At 63.3% G+C, this 22347-nt stretch overlaps 1 protein-coding gene across 1 annotated transcript; it reads right to left on the bottom strand.

Annotated features, from left to right (window-relative positions):
• Positions 1 to 1355: 1355 nt before the first annotated feature.
• NPTX1 (neuronal pentraxin 1) lies at positions 1356 to 4973 on the bottom strand. Its single transcript, XM_056115780.1, has 5 exons — positions 4509 to 4973; positions 4149 to 4356; positions 2654 to 2898; positions 2029 to 2208; positions 1356 to 1775 (listed from the first exon to the last, which is right to left on the bottom strand). Exons 1-5 carry the CDS (start codon positions 4929 to 4931, stop codon positions 1554 to 1556), a joined length of 1278 nt encoding a protein of 425 aa, XP_055971755.1. The 5' UTR covers positions 4932 to 4973; the 3' UTR covers positions 1356 to 1553.
• Between the last annotated feature and the right edge of the window lie 17374 nt (positions 4974 to 22347).

Genomic DNA, 22347 nt, shown 5'->3' on the forward strand with positions numbered 1-22347 from the left:
GCCGCCGTCGCTGCGACACGGAGGGGCAGGAACAAGGGGTACTCGGCACACAACACAGAACCGGAGGGGTCCATGCAGGTGGGGCACAGTGACCAGGGCAGGGACGGGCCATCCCGGGGACATGCAAACACAGGGGTCCCTCCGGGCCCGAGGGCTCCAGCAGAGCACAGCGGTCTGGGAGAGACCCGGGGGACGGGCGGGGCCCGCCAGACACCTGCGGGGACACCAGCAGACAGACGCACAGATCACAGATCACAGATCACAGATGCACGAGCTTCCGACAACACAGAGACAGGTGCCCCCGCAGACGGCGCAGCACCTGCGTCCTCGGAAGGAGTGGCTGAGCTCAGTGAGTGCCAGAGACGAGCCAGCCTCTCCGCTAATGAGGTGCCTGGCGACAGGCCAGGGCACCCTGGAGGCCTGCGGCGACCCCCAGGTGGTGCAACCAAGCAGGCAGTAGCACACGCATGCACACTCACACACGCAGACACGCACACACACGCACACACGCAGACATGCACGCACACGCAGACACGCACACTCACACACGCACACATGCACACTCACGCACGCACACACACACATGCAGACACGCACACACATGCACAGACACGCACATGCACGCACACATGCAGACATACATACACACAGGCACACGCATGCACACAATGCACACGCATACGAACACAATCGTAGGCACACACACGAACACACACACACATGCACACACGCACATGCACACACATGAATGGACACACATGCACAGGCACGCACACACATGCACGCACACACTCGTACACACATGCTTACTTCCCTTCTTCCGGGGCTGGTGGAAACTAGCACAGCCGTACACTGTGAGGACGAGCTGGGCTCTGGACACGGCGTGTCTCCAGGCTGCTCTTCTGCCTGTGCCCACCTCCTCCCCTGGAGTCCACATGAGGAGTGACCATCAGGCGCGGGCCCAGGTCTCTGTCCACAAAGTCCCTCTGGTTCCTCACGGCCACAAAATCAGGGCTGTGGACAGCAGCTGGAGGGAGGGACGGAGTCTCCTACTGAGGGGGCTGAGTGCCAGCAGGGTCCTGGGTGGGCTCTGGGGCACCCTGAGGCCGGGGTCTGGAGACTGACCTTCAGAGCGGGTGCTTTGAAAAGGGTCTCCCCAAAGCCCCCAGGAGGATGGAAGGAAATACCTTGCTCCAGAGGAGGACCCTCCCCCACACTGCTGCTGACACGCAAAGCACACACGCACACACAAATACATACGCGCGTGTACACAACACACACATGCGCACACATACAAATACACATGCACACACACAAACACACCACACACAAACGCATGCACCCACGCGCTTGCACCTTCTCACTGGCTTCCCCTGGCTCTCAGAGTCGCGGCTGCTGGCGTTAGCTGGGATCACACATGCCTGAGACGGGGTCCGAGGGCAGGTGGGAGGCAGGCCTGCCTAGCGTGCAGGGGGGACGCCAGGCGGGGAGGACAGGAAACTGGACGGATGGTCATCACCGCACAAGCAGGGGTGGGCGGGGGCTAGCCGGGCTCAGTTGATCTGGCGACAGGCTTCGAATGTCCACTTGGTGGCCCCGCCGTAGATCTCGATCTGGCTCTCGGCCCAGGCGATGACGTTGCCCGGGGGGGCCTTGGTGCTGCAGGTGGCCAGGTTGTACACCTCCCCGGGGCTCAGCTTGCGGTCCCAGATGTTGAAGTGGGCCAGCTCGCCCACAAACGCTTGGGTGGCATCAAACCCGCCGCCCAGCGTGTCCTGCGGAGAGCGAAGGAGGGTGGAGGTGGGCCCCGGGGACCCTCTCTCCTCGCCGGTTTCTCAGCAAGCACCAGGGAACCCAAGACGTGGGCTGCCACTGGGGCCGCCCCCAAGGAGCCTGTCCGGGAAGGCCCCGGGGACCAGGGTGGGGCCAGCACCCCGCACAGGGAGCAGCAGCTGGAAGCAGCGCTCGCCTCCTGGCCCTGGCCCTGGGTGGGCTCTGGGTTCTCCCAGCAGCCCCCTCACCACTCACCTGCTCCTGGCCCAGCACCAGCACACCCTGGGGTTTGATGGGGTGGTAGGGGGCCAGGTTCTCGCCGCTGCCGCCCTGAGTACCATCCTGGTAGGCCTCCCATACCCCGTCCCGCGTGGTCCAGCTCACGCAGATGTGGTGCCACTTGCCGTCATTGATCACGAAGGGCAGCTTGGCCACCTGGCAGAGGGAAGCAGCAGGGCACACTTGAGGGTCGCCACCAGCTCCCAGCCCCGAGTCTCCCGGTCAGCGCCTGTGCTGCCGTCCAGGGCGCGTGGCCTCCCGAGCCGTTCCCCAGGCCATCGCTCACCCCCACTCCTGTGACCAGCCTGTGGCCGACCAGCGGGTGGGCAGCACAGCAGCGGAAGCAGCACAGCCTCCGGTCTCCCTCCCCAGGGCTCGGACAAGGGGCCGGATCCTCCTGGGATGGTGTCTGGGAGCTGGCGGCCATGGCCGCTCCAAGGACGGATCAGCTGAACTGCCTCCCCGGGGCCCAGGACACTGGCACCTTCTCCCCCAGAGCACTGGGCCGGGCCGCAGGCAGGCAGTAGCCGGGCTGGGCGAGGCTGTGGGGGGAGGGGCGGCGTTCAGGGCGCTGGCCAGGAGCCCGGGAGGGGTCGGCTACCTTGTCGTTGATGAGGATCTCCATGGGGTTGTTGCCCCACTCGATGAGCACCAGCTCGTTGGCCTGGCCGGGCACGGCGTAGGAGAAGGGGGTGCCCACGCCCGGGGCAGCGCTGGACTTGAGCCACATGCAGACGCTGAAGGCATACATCTCGGGCAGGCTCTTCCGCACCTTGGCGTACATGTAGTTGGTGCGCAGCGGGAAGGTGAGCTGGAACCTGTCCCCGGGCCGCGTGTCCTTCTGACCTGGGGAGGGAGGGCACGGTCCCCTGGGGAGGGCGTCCTGCTGCTCACGAGGACAGGGTCAGGTGCTGGGGGCCTTGGGACAGGACAGGAGCGCTGACCCAAGGCCTGTGCACTTGGCCTGGGCAGGGCCGGGGCCCCGCTCCTCTCCAAGGGGGAGGCTGCATCCCCTCGGAGTACCCTGCGGCCCAGCTGTGGCCCGGGGCTCAGGAGCCCCCTCTGATAGCCCCATCAATCCGCCCCGTGGGGCCCAGCCGGATGTCCAGTCCTGTGGGACTGCGGCTCTTCCCAGCACCTCCCCACCCCCGGGCTTCCCACACCCCGTCTGCCCACTGGGCCCTGGCAGCGTCTGCCTGAAAGCTAGCGGGTGCCACGGGACACGGTCTCCAGAGGGGCTGCTCTGGGGGGCACTTCCCTGAGTGCTGGGGGCAGACCTGGGCCTCATGTCCTCCCCCACGGCCACCATCCCCCACAGTCTAGCCTGTCTCCCAGGCCACCCCACACTTCCACGCGCACTCCCACACACTGGCCTGGCGGGCCTGGGCATGTCCGGACTAAGCCTGGGCCGGCTACAGCGGGCAGGGACACCAGCGGGCAGTTACCAGCCCCTCGGGCCAAGCGCTGTTTCTAGAAGGCGCTCTGCAGGGCCAGCACCCGCCCACTCGCTGAGAATCAATCGGGAACGGAGCCCTCAGAGACCAGGGCCACACCTTCTCCGACCTGGCCTCAGGAGCGGGGCAGGTAGACCCCTGGGGGGAGGGGTCCTCATCCCAGCTCCACTGCCCCCTCCCTCCCGCCGCCGCGTCCCTGCCTGGCAGGGCCCAAAGCTGCCTTTCAGTTACATAAGGCGCCTTAAGATGGCACTGTGCATCCCGACCCGCACCACCGGCGGGCGGGGCGGGTCACGTGGCGCCGCTCTGGGCCCGGAGACCCCTCCCCCCTTTTACAACCGTGTTTGATTTCCCCCGACTTCCCCGCTCCGCAGCCTTGGCTTATCCACGCGCCCTGGAGCGCGCGGGCCGGGAGCAAACCGCGGGCAATACTAGCGGGGTCTGGGCCGGGAGCGCCCGCGCCGAGGAGCCGGAGGGACACCTGCTCGGGTCCGCCGGAGCCCGCCCCCCGCCCCTGCGCGCCCGGCGCAAAGTTACCGCACAGACGCCACTTGGCCAAGCCCCGGGGCGGGGGGCGCGGGCGGGCCGGGCTTCCCGGCCGCCCCGGGGAACCCCCGCGGCCCCAGCCCGCCTCCCGGGTACCTTTCTCCAGCTCGCTGATGCGCTGATGGAGCGAGGTCAGCGCGCTCTCGATCTTGACCCTCTCCTCCGTGTCATTCCTGGCGCCCCCCTTGCCCTCCTCCAGGCTGTTCACCCGGGAGAGCACCTGCCTCTCCAGGTCATCGATCTTGCTCTGCAGCAGATCCTTAAGGCTGTTGGTCTGGCTGGAGGAATTGAGTCGGCTGTACTGCTGCGGGGCGCAAGGGCGGGGAAAGCAGACCGTTACGCGCCCGCGGCCCGGCGCGCGGCGAGGGGTGCGGGGTGGGGGGCGGGCGGGCGCGCGGGGAGCAGGCGGGCGGCGGGGCGCGGGGGCCGGGGCGGGGGCGCCGGGCGCGCGCGGACCTCCAGGTTCTCCAGGCGGGTTTTGAGCGACTGCAAAGTTTGCCCGAGTTGGCTGAGCGTCTCGGCGGCCGGCGTCCGGGACAGGTCGCCCATGGTGTTCTTGCCCGAGGCCGCGGGCTTGCGGCCGGCGCCCGTGTCCAGCGTGCTCTGGCTCTCGCAGCGGCCCAGCTTGGTGGTCAGCTCGCGGATGGTCTCCTTCTGGCTCAGGATGGTCTCCTTCTGCTGCAGCACGGTCTCGCGGAGCTGCAGCACGTTGGTCCGGAGCTCGTCGGCGCCGCCGGCGGCCACGGACGCGGAGCACATGTCGGCGTCCACGGGCACCGAGGTGCAGATGAAGCGCGTCGGCCCGAAATCCTGGGCCGCGCTGCCCAGCAGGCAGAGGGCGAGCAGCGCACAGGTGCGCGCGGCACGGCCGGCCGGCATGGCTGCGGCGCGGGGCGCGGGGCGCGGGGCGCGGGGCGCGGGACGCGGGGCGCGGGGCGCGGGGCGCGGGCACGGAGCGGGCTGCCCGGCGGAGCGCGGCTGCCCGGCGCTGCCCGCACGCCGCCGTCCGGCCCCCACTGCCGCCTGCGCTGCGGAGCGCGCGCCTTTTATGCCCGCGGGAGGGGCCCGGGCGCCGCCGACGTCAGCGGGGGAGGAATCCCGCTTTAATTGTGGGCCGCGCGGCTCGCCGGGGGTCGTGCGGCCGCGGCGGGAGGGACGGCACTCGCCCGCCCGCCCGCCCCTGCCCAACCGCGCGCCCCCGCGCCGCGCCGCCCCCGCGCCGCTTCCCCGAAAGCGCTCGGCGCCCGGCGCGGGAGGGGCGCCCGCCGCGCCCCGCCGCCCCCCCACCCCCGGCTCCCGCTGACTCGCTGGCCTGGACACCCGCGGGACCTCGGCCGCCCGGGCCCTCACGGCCGCGAGGGGTCCCCGAGGGCTCGACCCCCCACTCCTCGCGAGGCAGGGAGCGCGCGGGACCGGGGCTCGCGCCCCCTCCCCCAAGCCCAAGCGGGGCTCGAGGCCCCCCGCCCCTTCGCGCTTGTGGGGGGTGAAGCGGCCTCGGCGCCCCCGCCCCGAGACCAAGACCGCCCGGTGCACCCCCTTCTCGCTCTCCCGCCCCACCCCCGCTGCGGGCCTTGGGGACCGGGCACAATCCCCCGGGACGGCTCCGGGCGGGCGGAGCGACTTCTCGGAAAGCGCCCGGGAGGACGAGCCTTCCGGACCGGAGCCGGAGTGGGGCGCCGCGGGGCGGGAGCCGGGGAACACGCGGGACTCCCCGGGGGTCCCGCGCAGCCTCCTCTGCCCGATTCTGCGTGTCCCCGCGTGTCCCCGCGTGTGTGCCTGCGCGCTAGAGCGTCTGGCCGCCGGGGGCCCACCTTCGTGGGGAGGTGTTCTGGAACCGTGGCTCCCGCCGGGGTGTATCCGGACCCCAGGGACGAGGTCCAATTTGGGGGAGGGGGTGGGCATGAGGAGGCTCGGAGCGGGTGGGGTCCAGGTGTGAGGGTCCCGGCGTGGGGGAAGGGAATCCAGGCGTGGGGGTTCGGGCGCGGGAGGGGTCCAGGAGCGAGTGAGGGTCCCGGCGTGGGCGGGGGTTTGGGGGGCGGGCTCCGGGCCAACCGGATGTGGGGGCGGGGTCCACACCCAAAGCGGGAGGCGGGGGGTGGGGTGGGGGGGACGCTGTGCGGGTCTCGGATGTTCTTTCTCTCAGGGCGCGCACCCGCACCCGCGCCCCGCTTTGCGCCTTATTCCTGGGAGGCGGCGCGGGGCTCGGCGCGGGGAATCCAGTTCCGGCCTGGCCCGGGCTGCGCGCCAGGTCCGTGGGCACCGCACGGTCAGGCCCGGCGCGTCCGGGGGGCGGCGCGGGGTTCCCGGCGCCCGCGCCAGACGGCGGCTTCCCCAGACTCCCGCGGCCGCCCCCGCACGCCCGGCCTGGCGCTCAGGGACCCGCCGGGACCCTCCCCGCCCCTGCGCGGCAGGCGCCCCCTCCCAGAGAACAGGGTGAGACGGGGTGAGGACGAGGGTCCCCGGCCACGGGCAGGGGTGCGATGCTGCGGTGGCCCGTGTTTGCGGGAGATAATTGGCCCGGCCGGCCCGAGGCGCGCCGCGGCGACTCTGTCCTGTCCCTGCCAGCCTGGCGGTCAGGGGACAGCCGGTCCTGCTTGCCAGGCAGCCTTTCGCAGTATTCAAAGGTTCCCCAGAGGGCACCTCCCAGCTGCCGGTTGTAGGTGGGGGTGGGGGGTCTTCCTACGTGGACACCCAGGTCTTTCCACGGGGCCTGGGTCCAGCGCTGGAGGGGGGCGGTTGGGGGTCTTAGGTCCACCCTCTGGGAGGCCTCACAGGTGCCGGCTTCCCGAGCTGGGCGGGGAGACGCGGGCCTAGCGGGTTCTGCCTCCCGTTACTTTGTGCCTAATGCCTTTTATTTAATTGTAAGTCTGTATCATTTAAACCTTCACCTAGGCCCTGTGTTAACAGCAGCTTGTAAATTCCTGCAAAATGTAGCAATCAGCTTCTTCCAGCTCGCATCGCACTGGGGAAGGGCGCGGCCTCCGGAGCTGGATGGGGGAAGGGCAGCTGGGTGCGGGGGAACAGGGGCAGAGCTCCAGCCAGCCGGGGTGCACATGCCTGGTCGCACCCAGCCTGCACTGCTGGGTGTGCAGTGAAATTAAGTCATAGAAATGAAAGCGCTGAGGAGGGGCTTACAGTGGGTGGGGGGAAGGGCGGGAGGGGGCGTATCCCGGAGGGGTCTGGGACCTCCATCATTGCTAGCTCTGGGAGGGGCATGGGGGCCAGTGAATGGGAAGACACTACAGGTCAGTACAGCTGGACCCCAGTGCTTCTTGCAGGTGCCCAGCTGTTCCGGGGTCATGTCCCAGCTGATGCATGCTGAGGCATCAGGGTGTCTGGGCTGGATATTCCAGTCCACATGCGATTAGATATGTGCTCAGGCATGTGCGTGTGTGCCCATACATGTGCAGTGCTCAGGTGTGAGTGTGTGCTTGTGCATGTGTGTTCAGTGTACACATGCACATATGTAGGAGCAGCCGTCAGAGTCCCTCCAGTGGGATCGAGGCTCACAGCTGACCGGGTGAACTTCCGCTGGACAGGGCTCGGCTGAGCGGGGTCTCCCCAGGCCGCAGGTCCACTGGGCAGCTGGTGAGCTGAGCGCTGTGTCCTCTTCTTGGAAGCAGCTCAGAGCTGCAGCCCGGCCCTGTCTCCTGCACCTGTCCTACGGGGACTGCTCCTGCTCCGGCTGTAGGCAAGGGACTGCACATCCCCCACCCAGCATCTCCCTGCCCTGCTGCCTCCCTTGGGAATAGCGGGCTCTTTCGTGTGCACTGATGACGGAGCTCCCTCAGACATGCCTGCACACAGGGACACTCATATATGTGCGCTACTTCACTCACAGCACGTGTGCACACATGCCAAAGCACACAAAGGCAGTACATTCATTCATCCACACACCCACGCACGTGCATTCATTCACTGCACACATCCACTCACATGCACTCATTCATATGCACAAATGCACTCATTCACCCGCACACACATATGCACTCATCTACCCTCACACCCACATACATGCACTTATTCACACATACACACATGCACTCATTCACTGCACACACCCACACACCTGCACTCATTCACACACAGGTGTACTCATTCACTCGAACACACCCACACACATGCACACATTCACCCGCACACACACGTGTACTCATTCACCCCACACACACAAGCACTCACTCACCCGTACACACGTACTTATTCACCTGCACACACGTGCACTCATTCACTCACACATGTACTTATTCACACACGTGCACTCATTCACTGCACACACCCACACACATGCACTCATTCACATACAGACGTGCACACATTCACTCGCACACACACACGTGTGCACCCATTCACCTGCACACATAACCACACATACACACATTCACCTGCACACACATGCACACATTCACTGCACACACGCCAACACACGTGCACACATTCAATCCGCACACGTACCCACACACATGCACACATTCATCTGCACACACCCACACACATACACACATTCTGCCTCACCCCTCCCACACACACTCTGTACTCACTCCCATACGTGTGCACACACCTGCAGGCTTACCCAGTGCGCACTTGTATTTATACGTACACAGTCTCACACAGGCAAGGCCCTGGCCGAGTCTCGCCTTCCAGCTCCAGCCCAGGGCTCCGAGGCTGGGAGGGGACGCAGAGGGATGAGCCAGAGACCGGGCAGGACTCCTGCCCACACCCAGGGGTCCCTCTCCCGGGGTGGGGGGAAGGCACCCTCGCACCTCAGGCCTTCTGTTGCAATCCTCACACCGGCCTGCTGCTGCCTTTGCCTGGGGTGGCCAAGACCCCAGCCTGATCCAGCACCACCCGGGGTTCATCCACAGGGAGCCCAGGCTGGGGAGACCCTGAGGAAGGTGGGCTCCGGGATCCGACATTCCGGAACGTACCTTCAGAGCAGCTGCGGAGCTGCTGGCCAGATGCCAGGCTCAGGGTGACTGAGACCCCGTTCCCGCTCTGACCCCAAACCAGAGGGCAGGTCCAGGGAACAGGAGACAGATGGCCAGGACAGGGGCTGGACTCCAGTGCTGCCTTTAGGGGTTCTCCCAGGAGGTGAGGCCAGAGTGCAGGGGTAGAAGTGTCTGGGTTGAGGGATGGGTACTCAATCATTGTATAACTGAAACCCAAGCACAAAAATCTGTAACCCTACAATTGTACCTCATGGTGTTTCACTAATAAAAATAATAATTAAAAAAAAAGTGGGTTGAAGGGCAAAGCCCGGGTGGGGGGTCGGGGTCAGTGTGGGGACTGGGGAGGGGTCAGGGTCAGTGTGGGCTCCAGGCGGGGGGTCAGGGTCAGTGTGGGGCTCAGGGGAGGTGTTGGCAGACCACCTGGGATGTGTCAGAGTGCAGAGGACACGCCCGGAAGCTGCTGGGGGGGGGGGGGGCAGGAGGGAAGGACGGATCTGAGAACCTTTGAGATGAAGTTGTCAGAATGTGGGTCTGGTGAGTTAGAGGAGTGAAGCAGAAGGAGGAACCAGGAAGATTCCAGACGCTTCCAGCTTGGGGCGAGGGGGTGGTGGTGTGGCTGCTGTGTGTGTGTGGGGGGAGACAGGAGTTCAATCGGGGACATGTCGGGGGGGGGCGAGTCCAAGCCCCCCAGCCCTTCCTCCCGTCCTTCTGGGAGTTCATTCCCAGCTGACCTAGGCCAGGCAGGGGCTGAGGCAGGCTGGGGGGATGCCAAGGGTTCATGGTGGGGGCAGAGTGCCCGTCTGTAGGAGGGGAAGGTGACCCGTCTCCAGCCCAGGAAGGCAGTGCCGAGAGGAGGGGGAGGATCCCGGAATCCAGCGTTCAAGGGATCCTAGAGTCCAGTTTTTTTTGGGGGGGGGTGTTTTGTGTCACCCAACCAGTGGGGTCAGGGACCACATGGGGCGCGGGGGGTCAAACCCAGGTCAGCCTGTGTGAGGCGAGGCGGCGCCCTCCCCACTTGGAGCTGGCTCCCCCCGACCCTCCGTGCCTGGCGCTCTCCTGCCCCCCTGCCCCGTCTGCCTGAACGTGCCCCTCCCTCCAGTGGGTGGCATCTGGAGGGTGCGGCAGGCACAGGGCCTGCCAGCCGGGTGGCCTCATACATCAGCTCCACCATCTGCCACCGCAGGGAGCGGGCGCGTGAGGCCACCAGCAGGCTGGGCCAGGCTCCAGAGGAGACCAAGGGGCCGGTCACCTTCCAGGGGGCCAAGGAGGGCTGAACTTGGGGGCCCTGGGGGCCGTGGTGCAGACCTCTGAGGACACACGGGGTGCGGTGTGGGGCCTCACTGGGTTGGACACTGGCTTGTGACTGGGCATTTGAACACAGCACTTCCTGCGATGATGGTCCAAGGGGCCCTACCCTGTCCAGCGGGTGTTTCCTGCTTTGCGTGTGGGACCCTTGGCTCTGTGAGGGCAGCCACAGGGCCTCGGCAGCAGCAAGCCCAGGGCCTGGCCATTAAGTGATGCATGGACGCCTGTGGGCTGCCCATGTGCGTGCATGTTTGCATGAATCCACCTGGAGACCCCCGCGTCCCAGACTGTGCAGCTGAGAGCCAATCCTTTGATGCTTTGGGGCCAGGGGCTGTACAGCAGTTGGCGTGTGGGTATGTGCTTGCCCCAGGTTGAATCCTCAGGCTCTGTTGGCCCTAAGTCCCGGGGTGCAGCCTGGGGAGAGAACCCTGTGGTGTGGGGCTGGCCTGGGCAGCAGCATCCAGCGGTGACCCCTCCCCAACACACACAGAGGAAGCTGCTTCCTGGAGTGCTGTGGGTTTGACGTTCCGTTTCATGCACTTTCCTCAAATGTTGGCATCTGCCACCAGCAGCTATATAAGGAAGCTGCTGAGACAGTGTCTGCGGGGCGAGGAGGCACCAGTGATCTACCCCTCCCCAGGGCTGGCATTCGGAAGCTTCCAGGGACCCCCTGGTTCCTGAGCCCACCTATGGCTCAGTGACAGCAGTAGCCTCTGACGCAGATCCGGCAGTGGGGGGGACAGTGGCAGCGAGGGTGCCTGGCGCTGGCTCATGGCACAGCCTCACAACCCAGCAGCTGGGCGCCGGGTATGGGACACGGGGTGATGACAGATGGCACGGGGAGGCACAGAGGGGCTGGTATGCCTCGCTCGGTTGTGGTGGCACAGCAGCATGAAGGTGACACGCCCTGGGGACTGGGCTTGTCTGTCTCACGCCCTGGGGGAGCTGCTGCAGGAAGGAGCTGGTCTCTGGGGCCTGTGTGGGGAGTGGGTCCTGGGGGGGTCGTGGCTGGGTTGGGATGTGAGCTGGAAGGAGAGCAGGCTGCGTTTCAGGGGGTCCCATGGGCAGGAAGAGAGAGCATCAGGACGGGCCCTAGTGCCCGGTGTGGCTGCTGCAGGGGATGGCCTGGCCACCCTGACTCTCCTCCTGCCCTGTGGCCAGGGGCAGTGTGGGGCAGAGCGAGCCTTAGTGAGGGGCGGGGTCAGGAGCAGTGGGGGGCGGGGCCAGGCACAGTGGGGCGGGGCCAGGAGCAGTGCATGGAGGGGGAGCCAGGCATGAGGCCCCCCAGGAGGCTGCAGGAGATGCCCCGTGTTGGCAGGGAGTGACATGTCCCCCGTGAACACACCGAGTCCAAGGCCAGTAGGGTGGCTGGGGCATGAGTGTTAGGGAGCCCCCGTAGGGCATACCCGGGCACACCCAGAGTGGGGGGGGCACAGGGTCTTCCCCCCCCAGCCAAGCCTGCTGTGAGCCGCCTGGAGGAGAGACGGCTAAGCCATGCCTGTAGCAGCGGGGGCACCTCGCCAGGCTGGGTACCCTGGAAGCCCCCACCTCGCTGCTTCTGCCTGGGCAGCCGTGGGCACCCCCATGGGCGAGCCGCCTGCATGGGGTGCCCCCTCCAAGGCCCTTCTGAGGCGGCCGGGCAGAGGGCAGAGCGGCCGGCGCTGTCCCTTTAAGCCGGGGAAACCGGGCTGCCCCAGGGGCCTGCGTTCAGCCGCAGTGCTGCGGGTGCTCCTGCCCCTCGCCCTGGTGCCCGCTCTCCCCTCCAGGCCCCAGCACAGCGGACACGGCCCCTTCCTGGCAAATAATTAATTTGGCTCTGCATTGCATAACCTCCGAAGATGTTGCAGGCGCGTGGCCGCTGGCTGAGGCTGCCGGGCTCTGAGTCTCATAAAAATTGGAAGGTGGGTTCTGAGCAGCCGGCCCTCCCGGGAAGGGGGATAAGGGTAGGGGACCCCCCCCAGGGCCTCCCCTGCGGGGAGAGTGGCAGGCTCCCCAGTGCCCCCACTGCCTCGGGACCCCAAGTGTGTGGAGCTGGTGCCTCCTTCCCCTCTGCTTCAGCATCCCAGAACCGGGCCTGGCGCTAGTTGCTGCTGACCGCCCGTATGGCCACATGTCTTGGCCCTCTTCCAAGGGAGGGAGGTGATGCCCGCGAAGCTCAGCCTTTGCACGTGCCAAGCCCCGAGGGGTCCATGAGGGGCCCCTGAGGGGGCTCAGTCTGTGGGGGCACCACCCCAAGGCCCTCTGAGCCAGCCCCCTCCTGACAATGTCCGGAGAGACTTTGAGGGCCACCTGTGCAGCACTCGAAGAGGGAAATGGCCTTGGGGTCCTCCTCCCCACCCTGACCTGTTCTACACGCCCGGCCTGCACCTCATATGGTCCCCAAGCCCCAGAGCACAGCTGCTGTGGCCAGCACCCCACCCCACCCCACGCTCAAGGACCGAGATGGTCACTTTTGTCCACTTTTGGCTTTGTTTGGGGCCAGGCTCGGGTGGTCTGGAGCTGCCCGGGACCCTGGCTCAGAGCGTGGGTGCTGTCCTGCAGGCACTGGGCCTCTCTGGGCCAACATCGACATGGATGCAGAGTCCCCACCAGCCACGTCCACCATGTGCCCTGTACCCACACACGCTGGCCCCACGCACTGTGCCCACAGCTTCCCAGGCTGGACACTGGCTGTGCTGAAGAATGCTGTGTCTCCAGAACCAGCTTCCCACCCATGGGACACGCCCAGAACTGGGTGCTGGGTCCTATGGGCCCACCAAGGCAGAAACTGAGCCACACGGAGCCTCTGGGGTCTTGACGGGTCCCAGGCTTCTCATGGGGGGTAGCACCATGCTCTTCCCTTCAGAGGGTTGTCCCCAAGAGCTGGGCAGTAGGTCTGCCCAGGGGACCTTGACCAGCCCGTTCTGGGGCTCCTGTCTCTCCTTGAAGTCACCAATAACTCTCTTTTCCCTTCGTCTCCCGTCAGCTGTGTTTTGCTTTGCGAGGACATCTCATCCCTCCTTTGGGGCAGATGCCTCTTTTTCTCTGGGCTATCATGGCGCAGGGTTGACACAGGAAATGTGCTGGGGAGCGGGGAGCAGCGGGCCAAGACCAAAACCCACATTGGGTGCCGGACATCAAACCCGGGTCAGCCACTGCAAGGCCTGAACCCCGATACTGTCGCTCCCAACAGAATGAAATCTCAACGTCATCTCCTCCTCTCCTCCTCCTCCTCCTCTGTTTTTTTTTTTTTCTGGCAAGAACTTTGTCTTGTCTATTACTATATTCCTAATGCTAAGTGTTTATTTTTTAAAACATACATATTTTTTTGTTTTTTGGGTCACACCTGGTGATGCACAGGGGTTACTCCTGGCTCATGAACTCAGGGATTACTCCTGGCAGTACTCAGGGGACCATATGGGATGCTGGGAATTGAACCCGGGTCGGACACATGCAAGGCAAATGCCCTACCCTCTGTACTATCACTCCAGCCCCTATTTTTTAAAACATATTTTTTAATGAATCACCATGAGATACAGTGTCCTCCTTTTATTATTATTTTGGCTTTTTGGGTCACACCTGGCGATGTTCAGGGGTTCCTCCTGGCTCTGCACTCAGGAATTACTCCTGGTGGTGCTCGGGGGACCATATGGGATGCCGGGGATAGAACCTAGGTCGGCCGCGTGCAAGGCAAATACTCTCCTCACTGTGCTCTATTGCTCTGCCCCCAGTTTTATTCTATTTTTTTGTAGGGGCCATACCTGGCAGTGCTCAGGGATTACTCCTGAGTCAGTGATCAGGGGTTACTCCTGGTGGGGCTTAGGGAATCATTTATGGTGCTGGGAATTTACTCTAGGCCAGCCATGAGCAAGGCAAGTGCCCTATCCACTGTACAATGTCTCTGGCCCCCACTTGTGCTTGGTTTACAAGACCTTGTGTGCTGAGAGGCAGCCGGCCTGTAGGGGGCGCTTCTCCGGGCCGGGTAGGCTGAGAGTTCTCACGGGGTCCCTGGGAAAGGAGCTGAAGAAGGTGACGCCAGCAGCCTCTGAGTACAGACGGGGAGGGGGGCCCGTGCCTCAGCTCGGGTCAAGCCTGACTGGGGGCCGGGGCTGCCGCTGCCGGGGTCCGCCTGGGCCTGGCTTTCGTAGCAGCTCTGCCTCTGCCGTCTCCGGCGCCCCAGCCAAGAGCGTGAGGCCTGCCCTGTGAGGCTGCATGAATAATAGAACTGAAATCTTCCCGGTTATAAATAGAGACGCTGCTTAATAAATATTTCACCTGCTCGTCTTTAGGCGCCTCAGATCCCTGACGGAGGAGCTCGCACCAACCTCGCCACGGGCCCCATGCGCAGGTGGCTTCGCCCAGTCTGCCCACATCTCCACGCTCGGGCCCACCCCTCGGCGGTGACGTTCGAGGCAGCGACCCACTCTCTGAGGACAGCGTGTGTCAGGGGCGGCCTGGGAATTCCGGCCGTATTAGTCAGCCATGGTCTCATAGGCGATGGATGCTGTGTGGCAGTGCCTCGGGGCTGCGGGGAGCTGGGGGTGCCTGGGGCCACCACCATGCACTGGAACCTTGGAGGGAGAGAACCTTCCAGGTGGGTGGGGAGGAGGAAGTCTCTGGGGCATGGAGAGCTGTTGTTCCGGAGAACTTGGCCTTGAAGGTCTGTGTTCGCCGGGACAAGGCACGTCCCAGACTCGGGTCTGGTCCGCCTTGAGGTCAGCCAGCCTCGGCCACCTCCCCCCCAGAACACAGGGCAGATGGGAAGAGCTAGGGAGAGACCAACACTGCAGCCCCCAGAAGGCTCAACTGGTAGGGCCGGGGTGACCAAAGGAGCCAAACGTGTGGCAGAGGCACGCCCCACGGAATTTCCTTGGCTGGCAGAGGGGGCCTTGCTGGGGGACGCTGGCAGGGCCACAATCTTCTTCATGGCCAGGATAGTGGAAGGATCTTGGGGCTTAGCCTGGGCTCCCCGGGCACCATGTAGGGTCCCTGTGTGTGTCCTTCAGAGCAACAAGCACCGTCACATGTGCAGGACACGTAGCATGGAAGGATGAGACACAGGGGAGAGTGAGCGGATGGACAGACTGGAGGTGGGCATATGGATGGGTGGATGGGCGGGCGGGTGGATGGGTGGGTGGATGAGTGGGTGGATAGGTGGGTGGATGGACAGGTAGGTGGGTGGCTGGATGAGTGGGTGGGTGTTTGGACGGGTGGGTGGGGAATGGGTGATGGTAGGCTAGTCATTGAGTGAATGACCGAGCTGGAGGTGGATATACATGAATGGAAGGATGCATAGGTGGGTGGATGATGAGGCCGGGAGGGTGGGTGGCCAACGGGTCTCTGAGTGGATGGACGGGTAGGAGGGGATCAATGGAAGGAATGGGGAAGGACATAAGGATGCGAGTGGGATCGGCGGACGGGTGCGCAGGGCTGTGTGTGGCTCATTGAATAAGCGGTGATTGATGGGTCGATGGCTGGGTGCTCAGATGAACAGGTGGGTGGGCAAGTACCTGGGTGGGCTGGGGGATGGATATACAGGTGGGTGGTTAGAGAGGTCACGAGTGGATGGGAAGAGATACATGATACCATATTCCAGAACGGAATCAATCACAGAACAAATCCAGGAGCTCGGCCAGTGGCGTCACTGTCCTGCTCCTGGGCCCTGAATTATTGACGAGAAAGCAGGGCTGGGCATAGACAGTCCAAGGGGCAGATGAGGCCCGCCCTCCTCTGGCTGAAGGCCAGGACCAGGACCAGCCCCAGGCCATGTGGCCACACTCTGCCCCGGCCCCTCACATCCATAGGGCTTTGCAGGAAACAAAAATAAGTTAAATAAAACAGGTAAACATCAAATTCTTTGCATAGAAAGTTTTTTAAGAGAAAAAAATCATGGGCTGGAGAGATAGCACAGCGGGTAGGGTATTTGCCTTGCACGTGGCCAAACTGGATTCAATTCCCAGCATCCCATATGGTCCTCTGAGCACCGCCAGGGGTAACTCCTGAGTGCAGAGCCAGGAGTAACCCGTGTGCATCGCCTGGTGTGACCCAAAAAGAAAAAAAAAAAGAGAGAGAGAGAGAGAGAGAAGTCTATCCCTTTGCCAGCACTTGTGTTTTTTATTTGGAGGGTGGACGGGAAGGAAAGCAGGAAACGTTTTCATTTTCCTGTGATTGAGCAAATGCTTCAGATACTCAGCTCTGCTGAATTATTGATGCCGCCTGCTGGCAGTGGGGACCCGCCACCCTCGGCAGGATCGTGCAGAACTTCGAGGGGCTTTCGGCGCCCCGGCGGCGTGATCTCTTTCTTGTCAAATCTTTTATTCTTTCTTTCTTCAGGCTCTGCTTCTGCTTCTTCAGGTGTCTGATGTCAGCTCTCTCCTGAGCGGAAGGAGGGCGGGATAGGAGTGGCCGGGGTGGGGGAGCCCTGAGAATACCCAGGCTGTGCTTCGGAGGGAAGCAAAGGACGGGAGCGGAGAGCCGACAGCCTAAGGACCACTCCCGGGTCTGTAACCAAGTGACAGTGACCCTCATGGTGCCTTCCCATGTGCGCTTGGACACAAGTCTCCCCTGCCCAGGTTCCTGGCAGTGTGACTCAGAGGGACTGGCTTATCCTCTCTGGGCCTCTGTTCCTCTTTCTAGAAAAGAAAGAGACCCCACCCTATCACTGCTGCCTGGAACAACTCTCACAGGACCTGGCTTCAGGGTAACGAGGAGGGGTCTCCTAAATAGTCAGGACCCCCAAACTCAGTCAGATCCTGAAGAGATTTACCCACGTGCTTGCAGATGAGGCTGCTGTGGTGGGTGGCAGGTCCCCAAGGCCCCGCCTGGAGCCCAGCTCGGGCACGTCAGGGTGCGCATCCTCAGCCCCCTTTTTTTGGGGGGGGTGGTCATACCCAGTGATGTTCAGGGGCTACTCCTGGCTCTGCACTCAGGAATCTTTCCTGGCGGTGCTCAGGGGGCCCTATGGGGTGGGATGGGCGTCACTGGGGATCGAACCCTGGCCGACTGCATGCAAGATGAGCGCCCTCTCCACTGTGCCATGGCTCTGCCCAGCGTCCTTCAGCCATTGAAGGGGCAGCAGAGCTGCTTGGCCTCTGGGGGTGAGACACCGGACATAACAGGGTGACCTCGGGCGCCACTTCTGGGAGGCCCAGGGGTCGCAGCCAGGGAAAGGGGACCAAGGGGCTGGGCCTGGCAGCTGGGGGGTCTGTGGTAGGGGTACGGTTCTCGTGCTCAGCACCCCTGCCGTGGGCACGGAGATGGTAGGGGGCACGTGTGGCCCCCTGAGTCCTGTGGGCAATGTCACGTGGTCCGGGCACCACCAGGTATGGCCCATAAGGCAGCAGAGCACTTGGTCACAGATGGGCTTGGTTGCGTTTCCTCCACCGCAATGGAAACAGGGTGAGCAGAGCCTGAGAGCCAGCGCAATGGGTTGCTCACCTGCGGGCACCACAGCCCGGCCAGGTGTGAGGGAGGGCCCGGGGCCCAGATGGCTGGACATTGCTGGTGGCCATAGGTCGGGTGCGAGGGAGAGCACAGGGCTCAGCCTGACCGGACACTGTTAGTGACCATCAGGCGGGTGCGAGGGAGAGCTGGGGGGCCCAGCCCGCGGGACACTTGGTGACCATCGGTCAGGTATGAGGGAGAGCACGGGGCCCAGCCCGGTCGGATGCTGTTGGTGGCCAAGAGAAGAACCAGGGTCCAGCCAGCGCCCCCGGGCTGCCCTTCCTGAAGACCCTTGCTGAGGCAGCTGCCCTCCCACACCTGGGTCGGGCCGAGGTCCGCGGTCAGGGGCTAGTGCCCTGTGGGGTCTACCGGTCCCTTTGCCTCCTGGCATGCGGATGGGGGAAGAGCCTCCGACCGTCCTTCTCCCTGGCCCAGGCCTGCTCCCTGGCTCTCTTTCTGCATTTCGATCACTTTATTTTCCCTTTGGGACTACCGCCCCTTCCCCGCCCCACCTCACACATCCCTTCCAGGAGTGCCCCGCCCACCGAGCCCCGCCCACACAAAGCCCCTCCCACCAATGACTCCGCCTACCACACCACGCCCACATAAAAGCCCCTCCCGCCGTGGCCCCGCCCATCGGCGGCACTGCCCGCCCACCGGGCCTCTGTGCAGTGGCTGCCCAGAGCATCTGCCTTACTGCGTGTGTGTGTGCGCGCGTTACTGTGCGTGTATGCTCGTGTTCAAAAGTATGTGCACGCGTGTGTGTACACATTACTGTGCGTGCGCTCGTGCAAGTGTGTGCGAATGTTTGCATGTTACCGAGTCTGTGTGCATGTGCATGTGTGTGTGCATGTGCTTGTGTGTGCATGTGCGCGTGCGTGTTTGTGTGTGTATGCATGCGTGTGTGCATGTGTTTGTGTGTGTGCATGTGTGCTCCTGGGTGTGTGCGTGTATTTGCGTGTTTAGAGGTGCTGTCTCTGCCTCCTGGCTGGGCTTTCTCCTTGCTCTGAGGCTACTGTCCCGTCTGGTATGGGTTGGGCACCGGGCGGGTCTGTGGGAACAGGGACAGGACAGTGGCCTGAAGGTGAGCAGGAGTCCTGGATCTCTGGCAGCAGCATCTGCAGGCCCAGGCAGGGAGTGGAGCCCCCAGGGTGTGGGTGGGCTCTGCGGTCGGGACAGCCATGGGCAGCTGTTCTGGGCAAAGAAATGGGTTCTCGTCTGGATCAGGCATGCAGACGGCGTGGGAGTGTGTCTGAGTGTGTGTATGTACGTGTCTGTGTGTCTCTGTGTTCATACATGTGCAGGAGTGTCTGTGTGCTGTGCGGATGTGTGTGTATCTGTGTGTCTGTGCAGTTGTGTGTATGTGTGTGTGTGTGTACATGTGTATGAGTGTGTCTGTGTATTAGTGTGTCTGTGTGTGCCCACATGTGTAGGTGTGTCTGTGTGTCTGTGCAGTTGTGTGTTTGTGTGCATCTGTGTATACAAACATGTATATGAGTGTCTCTGTGTCTGTGCGTATGTGTATGTTTCTGTGTGTATCTGTCTGTACGTACATGTGTATGAGTGTGTCTGTGTGTGTCTGTGTATGCAAGCATGTGTATGAGTGTGTCTGTGTGTGCATACACATGCCTGTGTGTCTGTGTGCATATATGTAGATGCACATATCTGTGTCTATTTGTGTCTCCATGTCTGCGAGTCTCTGCGTGTATAGGGAGAGAACTCAGGAGGAAGTGGTTCTGGTTCAGACCAGCTGGCAGGTATGAGCCCCTGGGTGGGGCAGGAGGTGGGACCCTGCAATGTTCTTTGTCTGTGCTGGGTGCTGGTCCACTAGGGGATGTATTTTTTTTTTTTTTTTTGCTTTTTGGGTCACACTCAGCGATGCTCAGGGGTTCTTCCTGGCTCTGAATCATTCCTGAATCACTCCTAGTGGTGCTCAGGGACCCTATGAGACGCCGGGGACTGAACCTGGATCGGCTGCCTGCAAGGCAAACGCGCCCTCCCTGCTGTCCTATCACTCCAGCCCCCCCACTGGGGGTTCTAAAGGCAGCCCCCCTCTTCTGGGCCCGATGCCTTCTCAGGGCTTCTGGCCTGGGAGCGGCTGGGGTGGTGTGCTGAGCCTGGGATGTGTGTCTCATGGGCACAGCTCTGAGGGGGCATCAGCCTGGGCTGCAGAGCGGCCGGCATGGCTGGCGGGGACTTGCCCTGTCCAACTCTATCCCCACGGGGACAGTGCCTGGACACGAAGGTCCACAACATCCCCACGCTGGCCACCCACCCCCTCCCCACTGCCATGCCAGGTGGGGGCAGGCTGCAGACCCTTCTATGCGAGGTGTGGGGGCTCCCGCAGGTCTGTGCCCCTGCCAGGCCCCCTGCTGGGCCCCCTGCTGGCACTGCTGGTGGGTGAGCGGGTGCAGCGGCCCCTGGAGAGTCAGTCATCAGTCAGGTCACCGGGGCCTGGCTCCCGGCAGGCTGCGGTGAAACGGTTGTTCTGAGTCATCCCCGTGCGGGAGGGAAGTCTGGCCTCGAGGTTTGGGCTCAGCCACGCCACTGACCCCGGCCCAGGGCTCCCAACAGAAGAGGGGGTCGGTGCAGGGATTGGGGCCCTCTGACCCCTGGCATTTCCTAGCCTCACTGACGCTTTATCCCTAGTCCCAAATTTGCCAAAGTAAATGCCATGCCCTTTTCACGAAGCTGTCACGCACAGCCCCGCCTGCCTGTCCCCGAGAGCTGTGGCAGGCGGCCTGCCAGTGGCCGTGCGGTGCTCTGAGGACAAGCCAGCCCTGCGGGGACAGCCGCCCGCCCGCCCAGTCCGCCCGACATGGGCCCAGCACCACTGCCTGCGGGGAGCCCAAATCTGACTCAAGAGTAGCCCACGCTCCCCTGTGCACCTGCAGAAACCCACCCTGGACTCCAGCACTGACCGCTATGGTCAGTGGACTAGTGCCCAAGCATAGATGGACAGAGCCCAAGTGTGATGTGTGGGGAGTGTGTACCTGCTGCTGGCCGCGTGCTCATGTCTCCTCCAACCCTTGCCACTGCTGTCCATTCACGCAAGGGACACGGGGCAAGTGGACAGAGGGTGCCTGGCAGGACGGAGGTGATCACAGCCCGGGTCACTGTGAGCACCGTCAGCTGCTATGATCAGTGACTTTTCTTCTCTTTAAATGGTCGGGGGGCTGAAGAGGAAGGCTGGACGCAGCCGCTATCCTGGTTTGAACCCACACACAAGGACCCCAGCCCGTCGGGGGCCCTGAGCACTGAGCAGAAACCTCCCTGAGCACTTGGGGACACCTCCTGCTCTGTGCCCAGGGCTCGTGCCCAGCGGCATTTGGGGACCATCAGTGCTGGGACCAACCAGGCTCTCGGGGCACAAGGTCCAACCTTTAGCACTGTGTCCATTGATAGATTCTGTCCACCGCAGCTTCTGGGGCTGGCACTCACATCGCCACACCTCCTCGTGGCAGCAACCCCGAGGTCGCTCCCAAGCAGGGCTGTGGGGTGAGGCGTCCAGCACCCACGGGTGGGTGGGCTGTCGCGGTCTGTCCTTCCGGAAGCTGAGTTCTCAGTGGAGGAGGCGAGCAGACTCCCCCCGCCACCCAGACAGAGACGGCGGGGGGCCCTGCTGGAGCCTCGAACAAGCTCCCAAATGGGACCAAGCCCGAGAGAGGCGCTTCCGTCCTCACCGCCGGCTGCTGCTCTGAGGCGCGTTCACACCCGCTATTTTGGGCAAGCCGCGGCAGGAGCCCGGGAGGCTGTGACTCCCCCTGATCCCGCACGAGGGGGCTGGGCGTTTGGGGGCTGCGGTTCTACTGAGGATGATCGTAGCCCCGGACCCCCGACTACCCTGCCCTGGTGTCACTGGTGCCAGTGTTTTTGCTCACCAGAGCCCCATTCAGTTGGGGCAGCTTGCCCTGGACACTGTAGCTCAGATGCCCCCTGAAGACACCAGGAGCTGCTCCTCCCCAGAGGACGTTCCATGCCAACGGTGGCCAGAGGGGGCCCTTCGAACCTTTTAGGCTGTGGAAACGGTGTCTGGTGAACGGGCTCCTCTCACTGTGCTCTCTGCCAAGGCACCAGAGAAACGTCCATCATTTCGGTTTATTCTTGCCGCAAGCCCACCAAGACCCCAGCCCCAGTCTAAAGGGGGCACATGACCTGCCATAGAGACAGGGGGGATGGGGGGATGGGGGTGGGAGGGATATTATCCATGGTGGTGGAAAATGGGCACTGGTGGAGGGATGGGTATCTGATCATTGTATAATTGAAACCAAAGCACAAAAAATTGTAAATCTACAACTTTAAAAAAAATAAAATAAAATAAAGGGAAAAAAAAATAAAGGGGGCACATGAAGATGGCTGAATTCTTAGCAAGGACGCCCACTCTCTGGCTAGAGACCCATTTATTTACCCACAGTCCTCCGTTCATCCACGCCTGACCCACGCACTTACCCTCCTCTCATCCATCCACGCACCCAGTTACTCACCACTCCCCCACCCATGCACCCCACACATGCTCCCCCATCTTCTCTGCAACCATCCTCCACGCGGGCACTGACCGCCCATGTTCCTGCCCCGGGTGCCCCTGACTTCTCAGGGACACCAGCCAGGAAGAATCTCCC

The sequence above is a fragment of the Sorex fumeus genome, unplaced genomic scaffold, assembly GCF_029834395.1.
Source record: "Sorex fumeus unplaced genomic scaffold, SorFum_2.1 ptg000029l, whole genome shotgun sequence".
Classification (NCBI taxonomy): Eukaryota; Metazoa; Chordata; class Mammalia; order Eulipotyphla; family Soricidae; genus Sorex; species Sorex fumeus.